The 12,724-nt window shown below is 40.9% G+C and overlaps 1 protein-coding gene across 13 annotated transcripts in view; it reads right to left on the reverse strand.

Annotated features, from left to right (window-relative positions):
- dlgap2a (discs, large (Drosophila) homolog-associated protein 2a) overlaps positions 1–12,724 on the reverse strand; it is a 231,235-nt gene that overhangs the window by 60,093 nt on the left and 158,418 nt on the right. For all 13 annotated transcript variants that reach the window (XM_054796877.1, XM_054796873.1, XM_054796867.1 and 10 more), the window contains one exon: positions 5,477–5,691. In XM_054796877.1, the coding sequence (XP_054652852.1) occupies positions 5,477–5,691 (215 nt within the window). The remainder of the gene's footprint in view (positions 1–5,476; positions 5,692–12,724) is intronic.

The raw sequence follows: 12,724 nt of genomic DNA on the forward strand, positions 1-12,724 counted from the left end.
ATAGCTCTTTTGAAATATGACATGATATACGAGGTCCCTGTGCTGAGGAATGTTTTCACATCTTCCAAAACTGGCCATGACGATCCATTCTGAATTGCTGTAAATGATGAATGATTTCAAATGATGCAACAGCAGGGAGTTATTGCACTCCAAGGCCTCTCTGAATAATGACTCGCTTAGTGCTTAGACACAGACTCTGCTGGGCTGTGCTAAAAAGAAGCTATTGACCAGCATGGATCAGGCTGTGAGGCCTGACTCTGAGTCCACCGATTGCTTCTGCAGTGTTATTGAGTGGAGAGGAGCAGCTTTGTTATTGAATTCATTTCAAACACCAGGAGTACCCCCAAGGGTGCCATTACCAAGGAGTTCTGATACTCGTTTGAACCATTTCGGAGAACGGCACTCATTTTTTTGATCCTGTATCAATACTCTTGCGCACTCTGCAATGTGCGCTGTCCTGAGAATTGAGTTCATCCATCCTCTTTGCTGCTTATCCGCACTAGGGTCGTGGGTATGCTGGAGCCTATCCCAGCTGACTTCAGGCGAGAGTCGGGGTACAACCTGCACTGGTCGCCAGCCAATGGCAGGACACATATAGACAACCATTCACACTCACATTCATACCTATGGACAATTTAGAGTCGCCAATTAACCTAACATGCAAACTCCACACAGAAATGCCCAACGGAGATTCGATCTCCTGACAGTGTGGCCAACATGCTAACCACCAGGCCACCGTGGAGCCCTGTGTTGAGTTCATGTTAAAAGCAACGCTAAAGTCATATTTTGCGCACCCTGGAACACACCCAGCCCTCTCACAATAGGGTAATAACCAGCACGGTAAAACCAGTCCATGTTTGACAGAAAGTTAACCACAAGCTCATTTGAATAAAACATTTTTAGCAGCTTCATAAACATTTTACAAGAGTCTTGGGTCGCAGATGTAAGAGAATATTTTACGATTTGGGTACAACAGCTTGAAGAACTCAGTCACCTTGGGTTTTATAGCGTTACTTGGGACCTTCAGCCATTTTTGTGGAGAATACTCAAGAGACCAGTTGGGTGACCATGGGAGGAGAAGGTCCGCAATAAACGTAGGTCTTTAACCATTGAAGGCCCGCAGTGACAGTGCTAGTATCTCATAAAGAATAAAGATAATTTGCTGTAAAATAAACAACTAGGTAGTGACAAGGGCTTGTAAATACGCATTGCTTTCATCACGGCATCATTCCCAAGTTTGGTCAAATCATTACGATGCAGTGAAGCTTTTGAACTCCAGCGAGTCTGTGCTTGAAACTAAAATTTGAAGGACAAAAACAATTTAACAACAGTAAAATGGTGTGGTTTTGGCTATTTTTAAAGGGGTGTCAACTTGAGATGTCCCGGATCGGGATCAAGACACTTTCTGCCCTTTTTTTAATTGATTGGGATTGGGAATAATCAACCAAACGCCCAGCCAATCTTCATGGAAGCTGTAAAGTGGTTTATTTTTGCAGCACGCTGGAAAGTAAGCAAATCCATGTCAGCTGTGTGGAAGTACTTTGACACTGTCAATCAAAGTAGTCCTACATCCACTTGCTATGTCTGCAAAATGACAATTTCAAGGGATGGTATTAGCAGAACTGCATTCAATTCCACAATGTTAATATTTCATCTGAGAACCAAACGTAAAACGGAATACAAAGCGGTGAGCAAGGCCACTGACGAAAAGGCTGCTACACCAAAGCAACAAACTCTGGACTTTAGCAGGAAAGACACGTATCCCAAAGAGAGCGAAAAGGCAAAGCGGATCATTGAAAAGGTCGCCAAATTTATTGATTCTGGTCACCAGCCCATCTCCGCCGGTCGACTGTGGGGTTTTGCCATCTTTCCATCCACGCTATGCCCTGCCATCACAACACTACATTGCCGAAGTCATTTAAAACCACCACAGTTTCACCACAGATACACAGATGGAGTATCTGTGTATGGAGTATGGAGCTCAGACGTTTTCCCAATGTCATTACATTTAACAATACAGCACACATGCACTGCAAATCTGCGTGTGATTTGAGTATTTTTCTACAATATTAAAGTGAAGCTGACCTTTAATTCTCTGGAAGAGGTTTGTTTCATGGGATTTACAACAATACTAACAAATTCTAAATTTAATGAAGTAAGTGTTTGCGTTTACTTTAGTTACTTTCTAAAAACATTTTCACTTCCAAACGCTATAATAACACTGTCAAAGTATCGGCTTGGGACTCAAAATCGGATCGGATCAGAGCCCAAAAAATTGGATCAGGATTGGAAGCCAAAAATGCTGATCGGGACATCCTGAGTGTCAACGTTATCGTTTCCGTGTAAACACTGAAGGCAGCTGTACGTGTGGTCAGAGTTCAGTGTGGGCATCTGAGAGAGCCTCTCAGCCAAACACTTTACAAACAAACAAACACATTTCACTGCATGTGGAGTTTGCATGTTCATCTCACCATGCTTGCATGGGTTTACTTTGGGTACCCTCGTTTCCTCCTGCAGTCCAACAACATAGTCCATAGGTATGAATGCGAGTATGAATGGTGGTTTGTCTATATAATCCTTGTGATTGACTGGAGAATAGTCCAAGGCATACGCCGCCTCTCACCCAAAGTCAGCTGGTATAGGTTCCAGCTCACCTGTGAACCCGAACAGGCAGTAGAAAATGGATAAACGAACGAATGTTGCATCTCTGTCCATTATCTCCAACTTTGGCATTTAACCAAAATAATCTGTAAAGCTCCTGCAAAACCTTTCTCAGAGACAACTTCAAGTTAATTGCCTTGCCTCTCTGGACGATCCCCCACAAGACTGGACCGAGAAAGCACCCCAGTAATGAATCACTGGTGGCTGCAGAATTTTTGTATTGCCACGGGCTAATCAGTGAAATATGTTTCCTGACTAAGCCAATCCCATCTGACAGTGGCCATCACCTGTCAATCACAGGGCTGACGCAGTTACACTCACATTCACATGGCCAGGCAGACTGGATTGTTCCTTTAGTTTACCATCATTTAGTCCACAAAAATGTGATGTCACCCCTCAAACTTTACTGCACTACAGGCGCCTTCTTTTTTGTAAATGCATTGCATGAATAGGGCGAGACCTTTTTCGCAAAAGTGGGAAATTCTTCGGTGATCAGCCTATACCCTCATCACCCACAATTAACCTATACAAGCACAGCACTACTATGCAAACTGCTAACCAAAATGGGGTTATCTGGGCACATTGTGCTAAATTTTCCGTAGCAGGTCATGCTCTCTTAAATGAGCTGAAAATAATTTGATTTCAATAAAGCCTCTAGATCTTGATTCTTTTTTTTTCCTCCACAGTTTGTTTACAAATTATTATGCAATACGGAGAGATTGTGATTCCTAACCATTAAATTAGCTTGTTTAGTAAAGCATTTAACAATCACAGGGGGTGGGTGGCATAAATTGCTTGCAGCTGAATTTTCAATTTATTCTCAGCATGAAAAGTAACTCAAGTGACCTCAGCTATTTTACATATTTTAATAGGCGGACTCGATAGATTAATTAATGAAGTATTCAATCCGTCTGTCCTTCTCAAAGACTTCCTGACCTATGCGCTTACCCTGCTGTTTAATACACATTTAACAAACTACTTCTCCCCTTTTTTTCTTGGCATTAGTCAGAAATGATGGTTTGTGTATTTTTTTTGTTTTTTCACCCATCCGCTGGTATATAGTTCTTGTCAAAGCCCCAAGGCTTTTAAACTGAGGGGAGTTTTGAACAAGCAGATGGATAAAATAAAATCTGGTTTGCTATTTTTCTTTCAAACGCTGAGATGGAAGTCGAAAGGAGAATGCCGAGGCTACATTAATAAAAGTCATTTAAAAACTAAAACAAAACAAAAATACATTATTGGATTGTATTTATTAGGGTTTGATATTGCTGTGTAGTACGGTGACATAATATCTCGAACATGTTTACACTTTCTTTTCTGTGACCTTGACTGCATCTCAATTTGCCAACGTCCATATTTACACTTAGCATTTTGAGTGTCTAAGTGTGTTGACAATGAAAAACGTAAGAAAAACGATAGAAAATAAAACAATGACAGTGCTACACTGTCAAAATTTGCGCCCTCAGGAACCAAGTATGCACTGTACATAAGGATACATATTGAAGAGTACTCACAGAAGTATTCTGTTTGAGACACAGCCAGTGTCTTGTCACATAAGCCTCTTAGATGCCGAGTCATAGAATGACTGTAATGTGATCTCACCTGACAAGTTCTTAATGCTAACAACACATTTCATAATAGAAATAAAATACAAAGACTCACAAAAATCCCAAACCCAAACCCACCGCACACTTGCTGTGTAGGCTTGCAAGTAATTCATGACAGCCACCACTTTGTACAACAAAAATAATCACAACAACTGGAAATACGAATAAGACATAATCCACAAAGTCAGGGAAATTGCAGTAATACAAACGCAAAAGCAAATGGGCGGCAGCTCCCTTACAGCCATGCTTGTAGCACTGTAAGTACTGGTGTTCTAAGAGAAATGCTAACATTAGCACGTTAACACCTCGTATTTATATCATATTGGCAAAATGCTGACTTCGAGCAGGTTGGTGGGGTGAGTTTGTTTGCAAATTAAAGATAAATGCAACTTAATGAGCTGCAACTTAATGAGGCACGTGGGAATGACAGGTTCGCAGATATTTAGACCAAAAAAACAAAGAAAAATATTCATTATTGATCGTGACGGTGATGATGATGAGTGGTTGACATGGGAACAGCAAAGCCTTTCCTCATACCCATGAAGAATCAGGGATCCATACACACAATAATGTGTGAAAGTCTCAGGCCACTGTTTGATTTGTTTGTTTTCGCAATGCTGTAATGGCCGTATATAACTTAGATATGACTTAGTAGAATGCAGAGCAAAGCGTTCAAAAGAGACAAAATATTGTGGCTTTTTGTGTCAGTTTGGGAATTAGTGGGCTTCATCCTGGCACCATTATGGTTCTGAGGGGTGGGTGAACATTTCTTGTGATATCGACTCAAACATTTATAAAAATAAACAGCTTTTCCTGCACTTTTATCCAGATGTTCACCAAAATGTTAGCACTTCAACCTTGGCCCATGTGCCACCCCTCTGCAAGGTTACACAGAAAATAGAAAATACAACAACAATTTATGTTGTTGTACTTTGTGTGCAATTCTGTGTACTCCATTGCTCCTTATACTGTATTTCCATGTTTGTTTGTTTGGCAAGATAAGGTCAAAAGACAAAGTTAGTGGTGGTCTTTTTTCACAGTACTTTACATACTCTACACACAGTGAGTGGCATGAAAATAGCAACAGGAAAAAATGACATGGGTAATTAAGATGGACATTCTTTTTCTTGAGCCCACAAGCAAATATATTAGTAGCATCATGCAAGCAGAAGTAGAGGCAAACTCTACAGGAGTTGCATGTGGTGTACCTCTGAGAGTCCAGCAGCTCTCTGGGTCTGATGATGGCCTTGACCAGCGCGTCTGGCCGCACCAACTTCTGGGGAGATGTCTTAGGGCTGGAGTCCGACTCGCCGCTCTCTTCATCCCCCATGGCTTTGACGTAGCTACTGCTGCGCATTCGTCGACACGGAATCTCATCATCCTTCCCGCCGCTGGGATAACCTCCCCATTCATCCTGGGGCACCTGGGGAAAGACAATTCATTGTTACTATATGGTTATGTGGCTATTAAGAGTTGCCAGCACCTGTTCAAGCGTTTTTGCTTCCTAACCAGTGGACATGTAGCGCTCTCTGGGTTTCTTCTATCAGTCCAATATTGAGCTTTTTTTTTAACCTTGAGGGCCTCAGCAAATTCTTACTCATGCAGAAGTGAATCATCGGGGTGCAGGGAGAGCGAAGTCAGTGTGATTCTTGCAACACTGACATATATTTTTTTTAAAATGATGACCACTACCCTTTCTTCTACTATATACAGTATATTTTTCTTTTGAAATTTTCTCCTCCCCCCCAAAAAGTCTGGAAATCCCATTCTACACCACTGCAGTCATTCCTTCATCACTTTTGTGGGTAAAAGTTCTGGAAAGGAATGATAACGCAATGTTCCTGCCAGTCTAAACAGCAAAGATCATCAAACACCAGTAAACACTAGGGATGCTCTGATTGATCGGCCACCGATCAGCATCGGCCGATTTCCGTAAAAAACGTGATCGGCGTGAATGGAGATGCCCCCCAAAATGAGGCTTTATCGTTGGTATTTTTGTACTTCGGGTACTGCCTCATCATGATCTTTAAACTTTCCCCTTCAATATGGTATTAAATTAATATGCAGACTTAAATCATAGCCATCGTGAGTTGACAAAAAAAGTGAAGCTCATATTCAACCCATTCAAATGGAAGGAGGCCAACATCAAACTGGAATAAAATATATGTAGGAGGATTACTTACTGTATATAGTTATCAGCGCTTCTGTGAAACGTTATCAAAATGTGACCATGCAAAATACACATTTTTGACGCAGATTACTTTAAAATTAATTAACCAATTAATTACAGTATGTTCAATATTTCAAGTTAATTGAGATAAAAAGGTTTGTTTTTTAAGTGTCCGTGAGTAGCTGTTACATGTAGGGCCCTACGATTTCCACGTTATTGTGTAACTGGCCAATAAAAACGGAATCTATTGTTAGATGCAGAATTTCATGAAAATTGACGTGAATGAAATGCAGTCATTGTGACGAAAAGGAACTTTTGTGTGGGGAGGTATTTCCGCGGCGGACTGCTCAATCGTGGCGGAATGTCGTCACAAACACTAACCTCCCCTCCCGAACTAAACATGTTGATATGGCGGTGAAACACCAACAAAAGTTGGCGGAAAAACACCTCTTACGAAGTGTGAATTGAAGCTTGGTTAGCTTATCTTCGCAGAGTATGCTAGTGTGGCTGTATGCGTGTTGTCTTGTTAATGTAATGGAGAGTTTTATAATGCCTGCTGATGTTGTGCAAGTTTTGAGTGAAATAAGGCAAGAGGAACGTTTATTCTTGCTCCCAGCTCAACTTAACTGTCGAAAGACATTCTCAACACACACAATACACTTCCGACCTTCAAAATAAGAGCACCACATACTGTCTAATTGTACAAACAATATAAAGGTGTCATAAAAAATATCTTTCATTGTAACTGGAATTGCATCGGTGACTACATCTTCCTTAAGCACAAGCACGGGCATTTGTTGAGGATTTTGTAGAAATTTTTTGCCATCCCAGTAGAAAAGTTAGCCAAGCTACATTCATTTCTTAATTACCGGGCAAAATTGTCCAGTGATGTATTGCGTCAATAAATGTAATAATTTTTGCATTTTATTAACAGACATTTTATTCACTAACCCAAAAAGCACACACTCTATGATGGTCAAGTGTAAAAGGTAAAAAAATGGAATTCTAAAAAATGAACACAGAAGAAGTGAAATTTTGGAAAAAATAAAACAGATTTCATAGGGCCCTCGGTACATGGCTTCAGGTCAAACGTCTGAAGGAGTACACAACTGTAAACGGTTTGGGAACCACTAATGTATGTGATCGGTATCAGTATCGGCCTATCTCACTCATGGATGATCGGCGTCGGAATCGGCAGCATAAGACCCTGATCAGAGCATCCCCAGTATACACTGTAAACACACAACTTGCATTACAATTTCAGTTGAGGAGAGAGCAGAGTGTGTTACACTGAGCCATTTCCATACACAAGCTTTCATAAAGCTCTAACAGCTGCTGTGGATTTATTATATTTTCTTCAGTCTTACAAATCCAGACCACGGTACTTTCCCATTTGTCTTGGCTGGCAATGATAACTACTGGCAAATGAATGCTTGTTGTTGTTTGGACCATCTAATTCACAAAGCAGAATAGGCTGTCCTGTCCTTTACACTTAACTCATTCCTACAACAGAACATTTGTGCATAGAAGATTATGTAGAGCTAAATATTTTTTGACTCATAATCAAGGTGCCAATAAAAAATGTGACTTGATAATTGTGCATAATCATACAGCATGCCTGACTGCTCTAACTTAATAGGTGTCAGTAGGGAAGATTCAAATTTGCTGGGCTAACTAACGTATCTACTCCTGCAATGCACTAATGATTATTTATAAGCTCATAACACACTATGGCACACACTTGCATGCAGGCACACATACATTTTGCTTTGCAACAACCCAGTTCAATGAGAAGAATTGGATGAGTAGTCAGGTTATTTGTCTCTGTAAGCACACACCAAGAAATATGCTCTGTGAGAAACCATTACAATGCTCTCAGTTGTTCTTTAAAATGTAAATCTAATTAATTAGTTCAAGACAGTCAAATATATTAAACGAGATCTGTTCTGCTATTCCTCTTTTGTGACCGATAAATGTTGTTACAATGTTGTATTCTTGTGTTAAAAGATGCCAACGCGTCAGATAATGAGGTTTGCGCGTTTGGAAGTGAGACCTGAAAGCAATTTTGGAATGGCTGTTTTAACACCGAGTTCTATTGATGTCAATGCAACCCGGACTTCCATATATGGACATGCCAAGGCCTGCCGTCCCCCCGCTGTCAGGAAAGTTTGTTGGGGTGTGCCTAAAGAGGCAAGCATCAGGCAGAAGTGGTTGGAGTTGCTGATTCCCGGCCAGCAGGAGTAAAACATGCTCATCTGTCAACGGCATTTCACACGGGACTGTTTTGTGAACATGGGCCAATACAAAGCTGGACTCTCCGTCAAACTGTTGCTGAAGTCCGACGCCTTTCCAGCGTTACTCGGTCGTGTTGAAGAGTCAGAAGAGCAAGCTGTAAGTTACATTTTATCAGTGTCCTTTATTTTGTGTACGGAATCGGACAAAAGGGGTTTGCCAGCTGTCCAGAAGTCCTCGGGTACGCTTCCGAATGTAACGAACCACAGCGGAGTGGGCTCGGCAGGAGGCGTACCTGGAGAAGGGCCGGGGGTGGACTAAATCACACAGACCGTTTGGGTGGGAGGCAGGAAACACTGCAGGAAAAGGTGTAGAATCTGGAAGATCGAGAAAGCTTTCTCTGCAGGTTATCGTCAGTCCAAGCCTGAAAATTTGTGTAATAGGTCCACTTCAACAAAAACTATATATTTTATAGTTTTACGACAAATGGATGGAACTTATTATTGATTCGTACTTTCTGTACATTCTAGTGACATTGAATTCAATAGTGTTTCTCACCTTCTTTATCAAAGTGTTGCACTCGCGACGTTTTTGTGAGTCAGCATAGTGTAAGATGCTTTGTTTGGACACTTGGTTTTGCGGAATGGTACAGTACAGCGCAAACGGACTACCGTAAATTCCAGTGTACAAGCCGCTACTTTTTTCTTAAACTTGTGGTGCTGCTAATCTTGTGACATCTCCCTTACTTCAGAACTACTTCTAATTGTTTAAATAGTGTGCCGCTTGCGAGTCAGTGAGGAAATGTAGCTCTTTCTTTGGTAGGAGCCGATCATGAGCTATCAGTGCACTCACAACAAGCTTGTCAACCCATTAGAAATCGTCGGAGGTCGTTATATGTAAGAGTATAACAACATAAAAGTCTGACTCAAAGTGTCATTTTATTGAGAATGACACAAAATTCTTCACACAGAAACTTAACGTTACAAAAGTATACCCCAGAAATATACAAACATGTACCAATACCGAGTTTAAAATGAAAAAAAAAAACATTTAAAAGTTTTCCCATAAGGCATTGCGTCTCAGCATTGCATTCATTGGGGTGCTACAATGACGTCAGCCTCCCTCTGGGCTCTGTGTGCCGTGCTCCTCTGGCTCTCTCTGGTGGACAGAGGCAGCATTGCAGCACCACCCATCTATGTTGCTTATTCTCCAATGAACTGCTCTTCTGGCAAATGCATTATGGGTAGATGTTAAAATATAAATAGCTGCTCTTTGTTATTTTAAACTCGTATTGGTACAAAACTGAAATTGTGTACAGAAACAGGGGCAAAATTTTAGCAAAAATTTTCCATGAAAATTGAATCACATGAAAATTGGGGTGTATGAAAACTGAGATGACTATAAATACCCCACTGGATGTCCTTATTTTTTTCACATGGCTGTTGTGTAACGAAAATGGTAGCAACACCTCTTTTGAGTATGATGCAGGGCAGTTCTACATCTACAAGCACAACAATAATAAACATAATGCTATTGAATATATGCAAAATATGGTGTTGTGGTACTGCGTTCTGTGTTGTAAGTAATGCAATGACAGTAAATATTTCTTTTTGCGGTAACGCATTAAGGTATTAATAATACAATTGTGTTAATATTTGTTCTTACTTTTTTTTACATGTCCACTTTTTGCAACTTGACTTTCAAATGACTTTCAAATAAGTAGTAATATGAAATATTTTGGAAGTATCTTGCCCAACACTGCTCACATATGGCTTTCACACCCAACGAAACACACTCTTTGCTAAAAGTCGTTCATCTCTCTGCCAAAGACAGATATGCACAAGCTACCAAATGGAGTCAAAGGGTTAATTAAGTCTTGGAGGGGTTTGGTATTTTTAGATGACTAATTAATGAACGGAGCGCCAGAGGACAGGCACAGGCTGTGGTAAGATTTGTTTAATTTGGATTGGCTGATAAACGAAATACATTCTCAGGTGTCTCCCTGTTGAGATAAAAACAAGATCTGAGAGAAGACACAGTTCTCACAGGACATCTTGCAAATGCAAGAACACCCCAATGGTGTCAGCAGCACGTGCGACCTGTCTAATTATTATGCAGCACATTTTTTATGACGCTGTTGCTAAATAAATAAGCGACAGGCACGTTTGTGTCAGTGATGTTTACAGCCCCCGGGACCGCTGTGAAAGATCACAGGTTAAGTGTAAGAATTTATATTTTAAATGATAGGATCACAATTGCTAAATGTTCCTTCAGCGTTCAAGAAACATGGGTGGAAGTCAGCGGCATACTAAAATATCAAAATTGTGAAAAATTGAAAGAATTTACATTTGCACTATTGAATCTTAAGGAGGTTGTGAACTGCAGCGTTGTGCTGTCATTACCACACAGACCTTCATTCATGAGGAATACACTGCAACATTTCCACATAGCCAGCTGCCGTTTGACGCCTCTGCACAACCTTGTCATGCCTGTAACGTTGGAAGCCATCACGACCATCAAGGTAAATTTTTTTCTCATCAGAGAATACAACTTTCTTCCACCTTTCAATCTCACATGTTTGGTGCTCTTTTTCAAATTCCAAAGAAGTTTAAAATGACTGTCTTACCGCATCCCACCTCAGCAGCAATGGTGTGCTGTGACAGGCCTTGCTTATGCGGCTTAACAATCCGACCCTGACAGAAAATGACATTAAATCCACATTTTTGCAGTGATTTTGGCTTTTAAAGGCTGTGGTCTTAAACTTTTGATCAGGTGATTTCAGTTTAATGGCTGTTTGCAATAAATTCCTTACTTAAAAATGTCACTCCCATTTCTTCTTTTTGCATTTTGAACCTCTAATTAGAACCTCTGTTAGATTCAACAGTGCAAAATGTAAATTCTTGCAGTTTTTCAATTGGTCTTAAAATTTTGTCAGGCGTGCATTAGTTGTTCAAGTCTACCTTTACTTGTGGCATTTGGGATCAGCCAATGCTGCATCAGTAGCAGTGCATATCATTGATTAACTCTGCACTTGCATCGATATCCAGCACATGTCTTTCCAAGATGGATAAGTCACTGCCATCAAATTAAAAACAGTGGGACAAATAGAGATATAGAAATGGATGCGGGGAGGGAGCACTCAAGTACAAAAAAATGGCTCATCATTGGCAATCGCACCAGTAGCCCTTCCTTTTCCCCTCTGCAAAACTGCATGGAAATATTGCGTGTCTTGGAGCAGGTGCTGTTTTCCGTTTACTCTCTTGGTCCTTTCTTGGGTCCTCTAACAAAGGCAAGAATGCTTATTTACCAATTGACAGTAACCACACTTGACAAAGCCCTACATAAAGTATGTGCACTCACTTCCACATGTATTAGAGCCACTATCATCTGATGGTATGCAGTATAACACCTCACGCAGACTGAATTTGCTAGACAGCAAATATACTCATTAGGGATGGGAAGATTCACCAGTTTGCTTCGGTCTGCTGTGGTGAAGAGGGAGCTCAGTTGAAAGGCAAAGCGCTCAATTTACCAGCCGATCTACGTTCTTACCCTCACCTATGGTCATGAACTCTGGGTAGTGCCCGAAAGGACAAGATTGCGGGTACAAGCGGACAAAATTTGTTTTCTCCGTAGGGTGGGTGGGCTTTCCCTTAGAGATAAGGTGAAAAGCACTGTCATCCGGGAGAAACTTGGAGTAGAACTGCTGCTCCTCTACATTGACAGGAGCCAGATGAGATGGCTCGGGCATCTGCTCAGGATGCCTCCTGGACACCTCCCTTGTTTTGGCTAAAACACAACACACACATCCATCCATCCGTCCGTCCGTCCATCTATCCATCCATCCAATTACGTTAAAGTGCACCATGCATTGTGAGAAAAGTGCAAAAGTAAATTCCCATTTCATGGTTGGTACTTAAATGCTAGTGCTGAAGTCATGGTGAAGTTCAATAGTATGGTAAAATGCATATTTTTTGTATCTTGTAAATGAAACACATGAAATGAGCTTTGCAGAGCAGCTGTAAAGGAGGATCCCAATGGCCATTTATGAGTA

This window comes from Dunckerocampus dactyliophorus, chromosome 13 (assembly GCF_027744805.1).
Source record: "Dunckerocampus dactyliophorus isolate RoL2022-P2 chromosome 13, RoL_Ddac_1.1, whole genome shotgun sequence".
NCBI classification, from domain to species: domain Eukaryota; kingdom Metazoa; phylum Chordata; class Actinopteri; order Syngnathiformes; family Syngnathidae; genus Dunckerocampus; species Dunckerocampus dactyliophorus.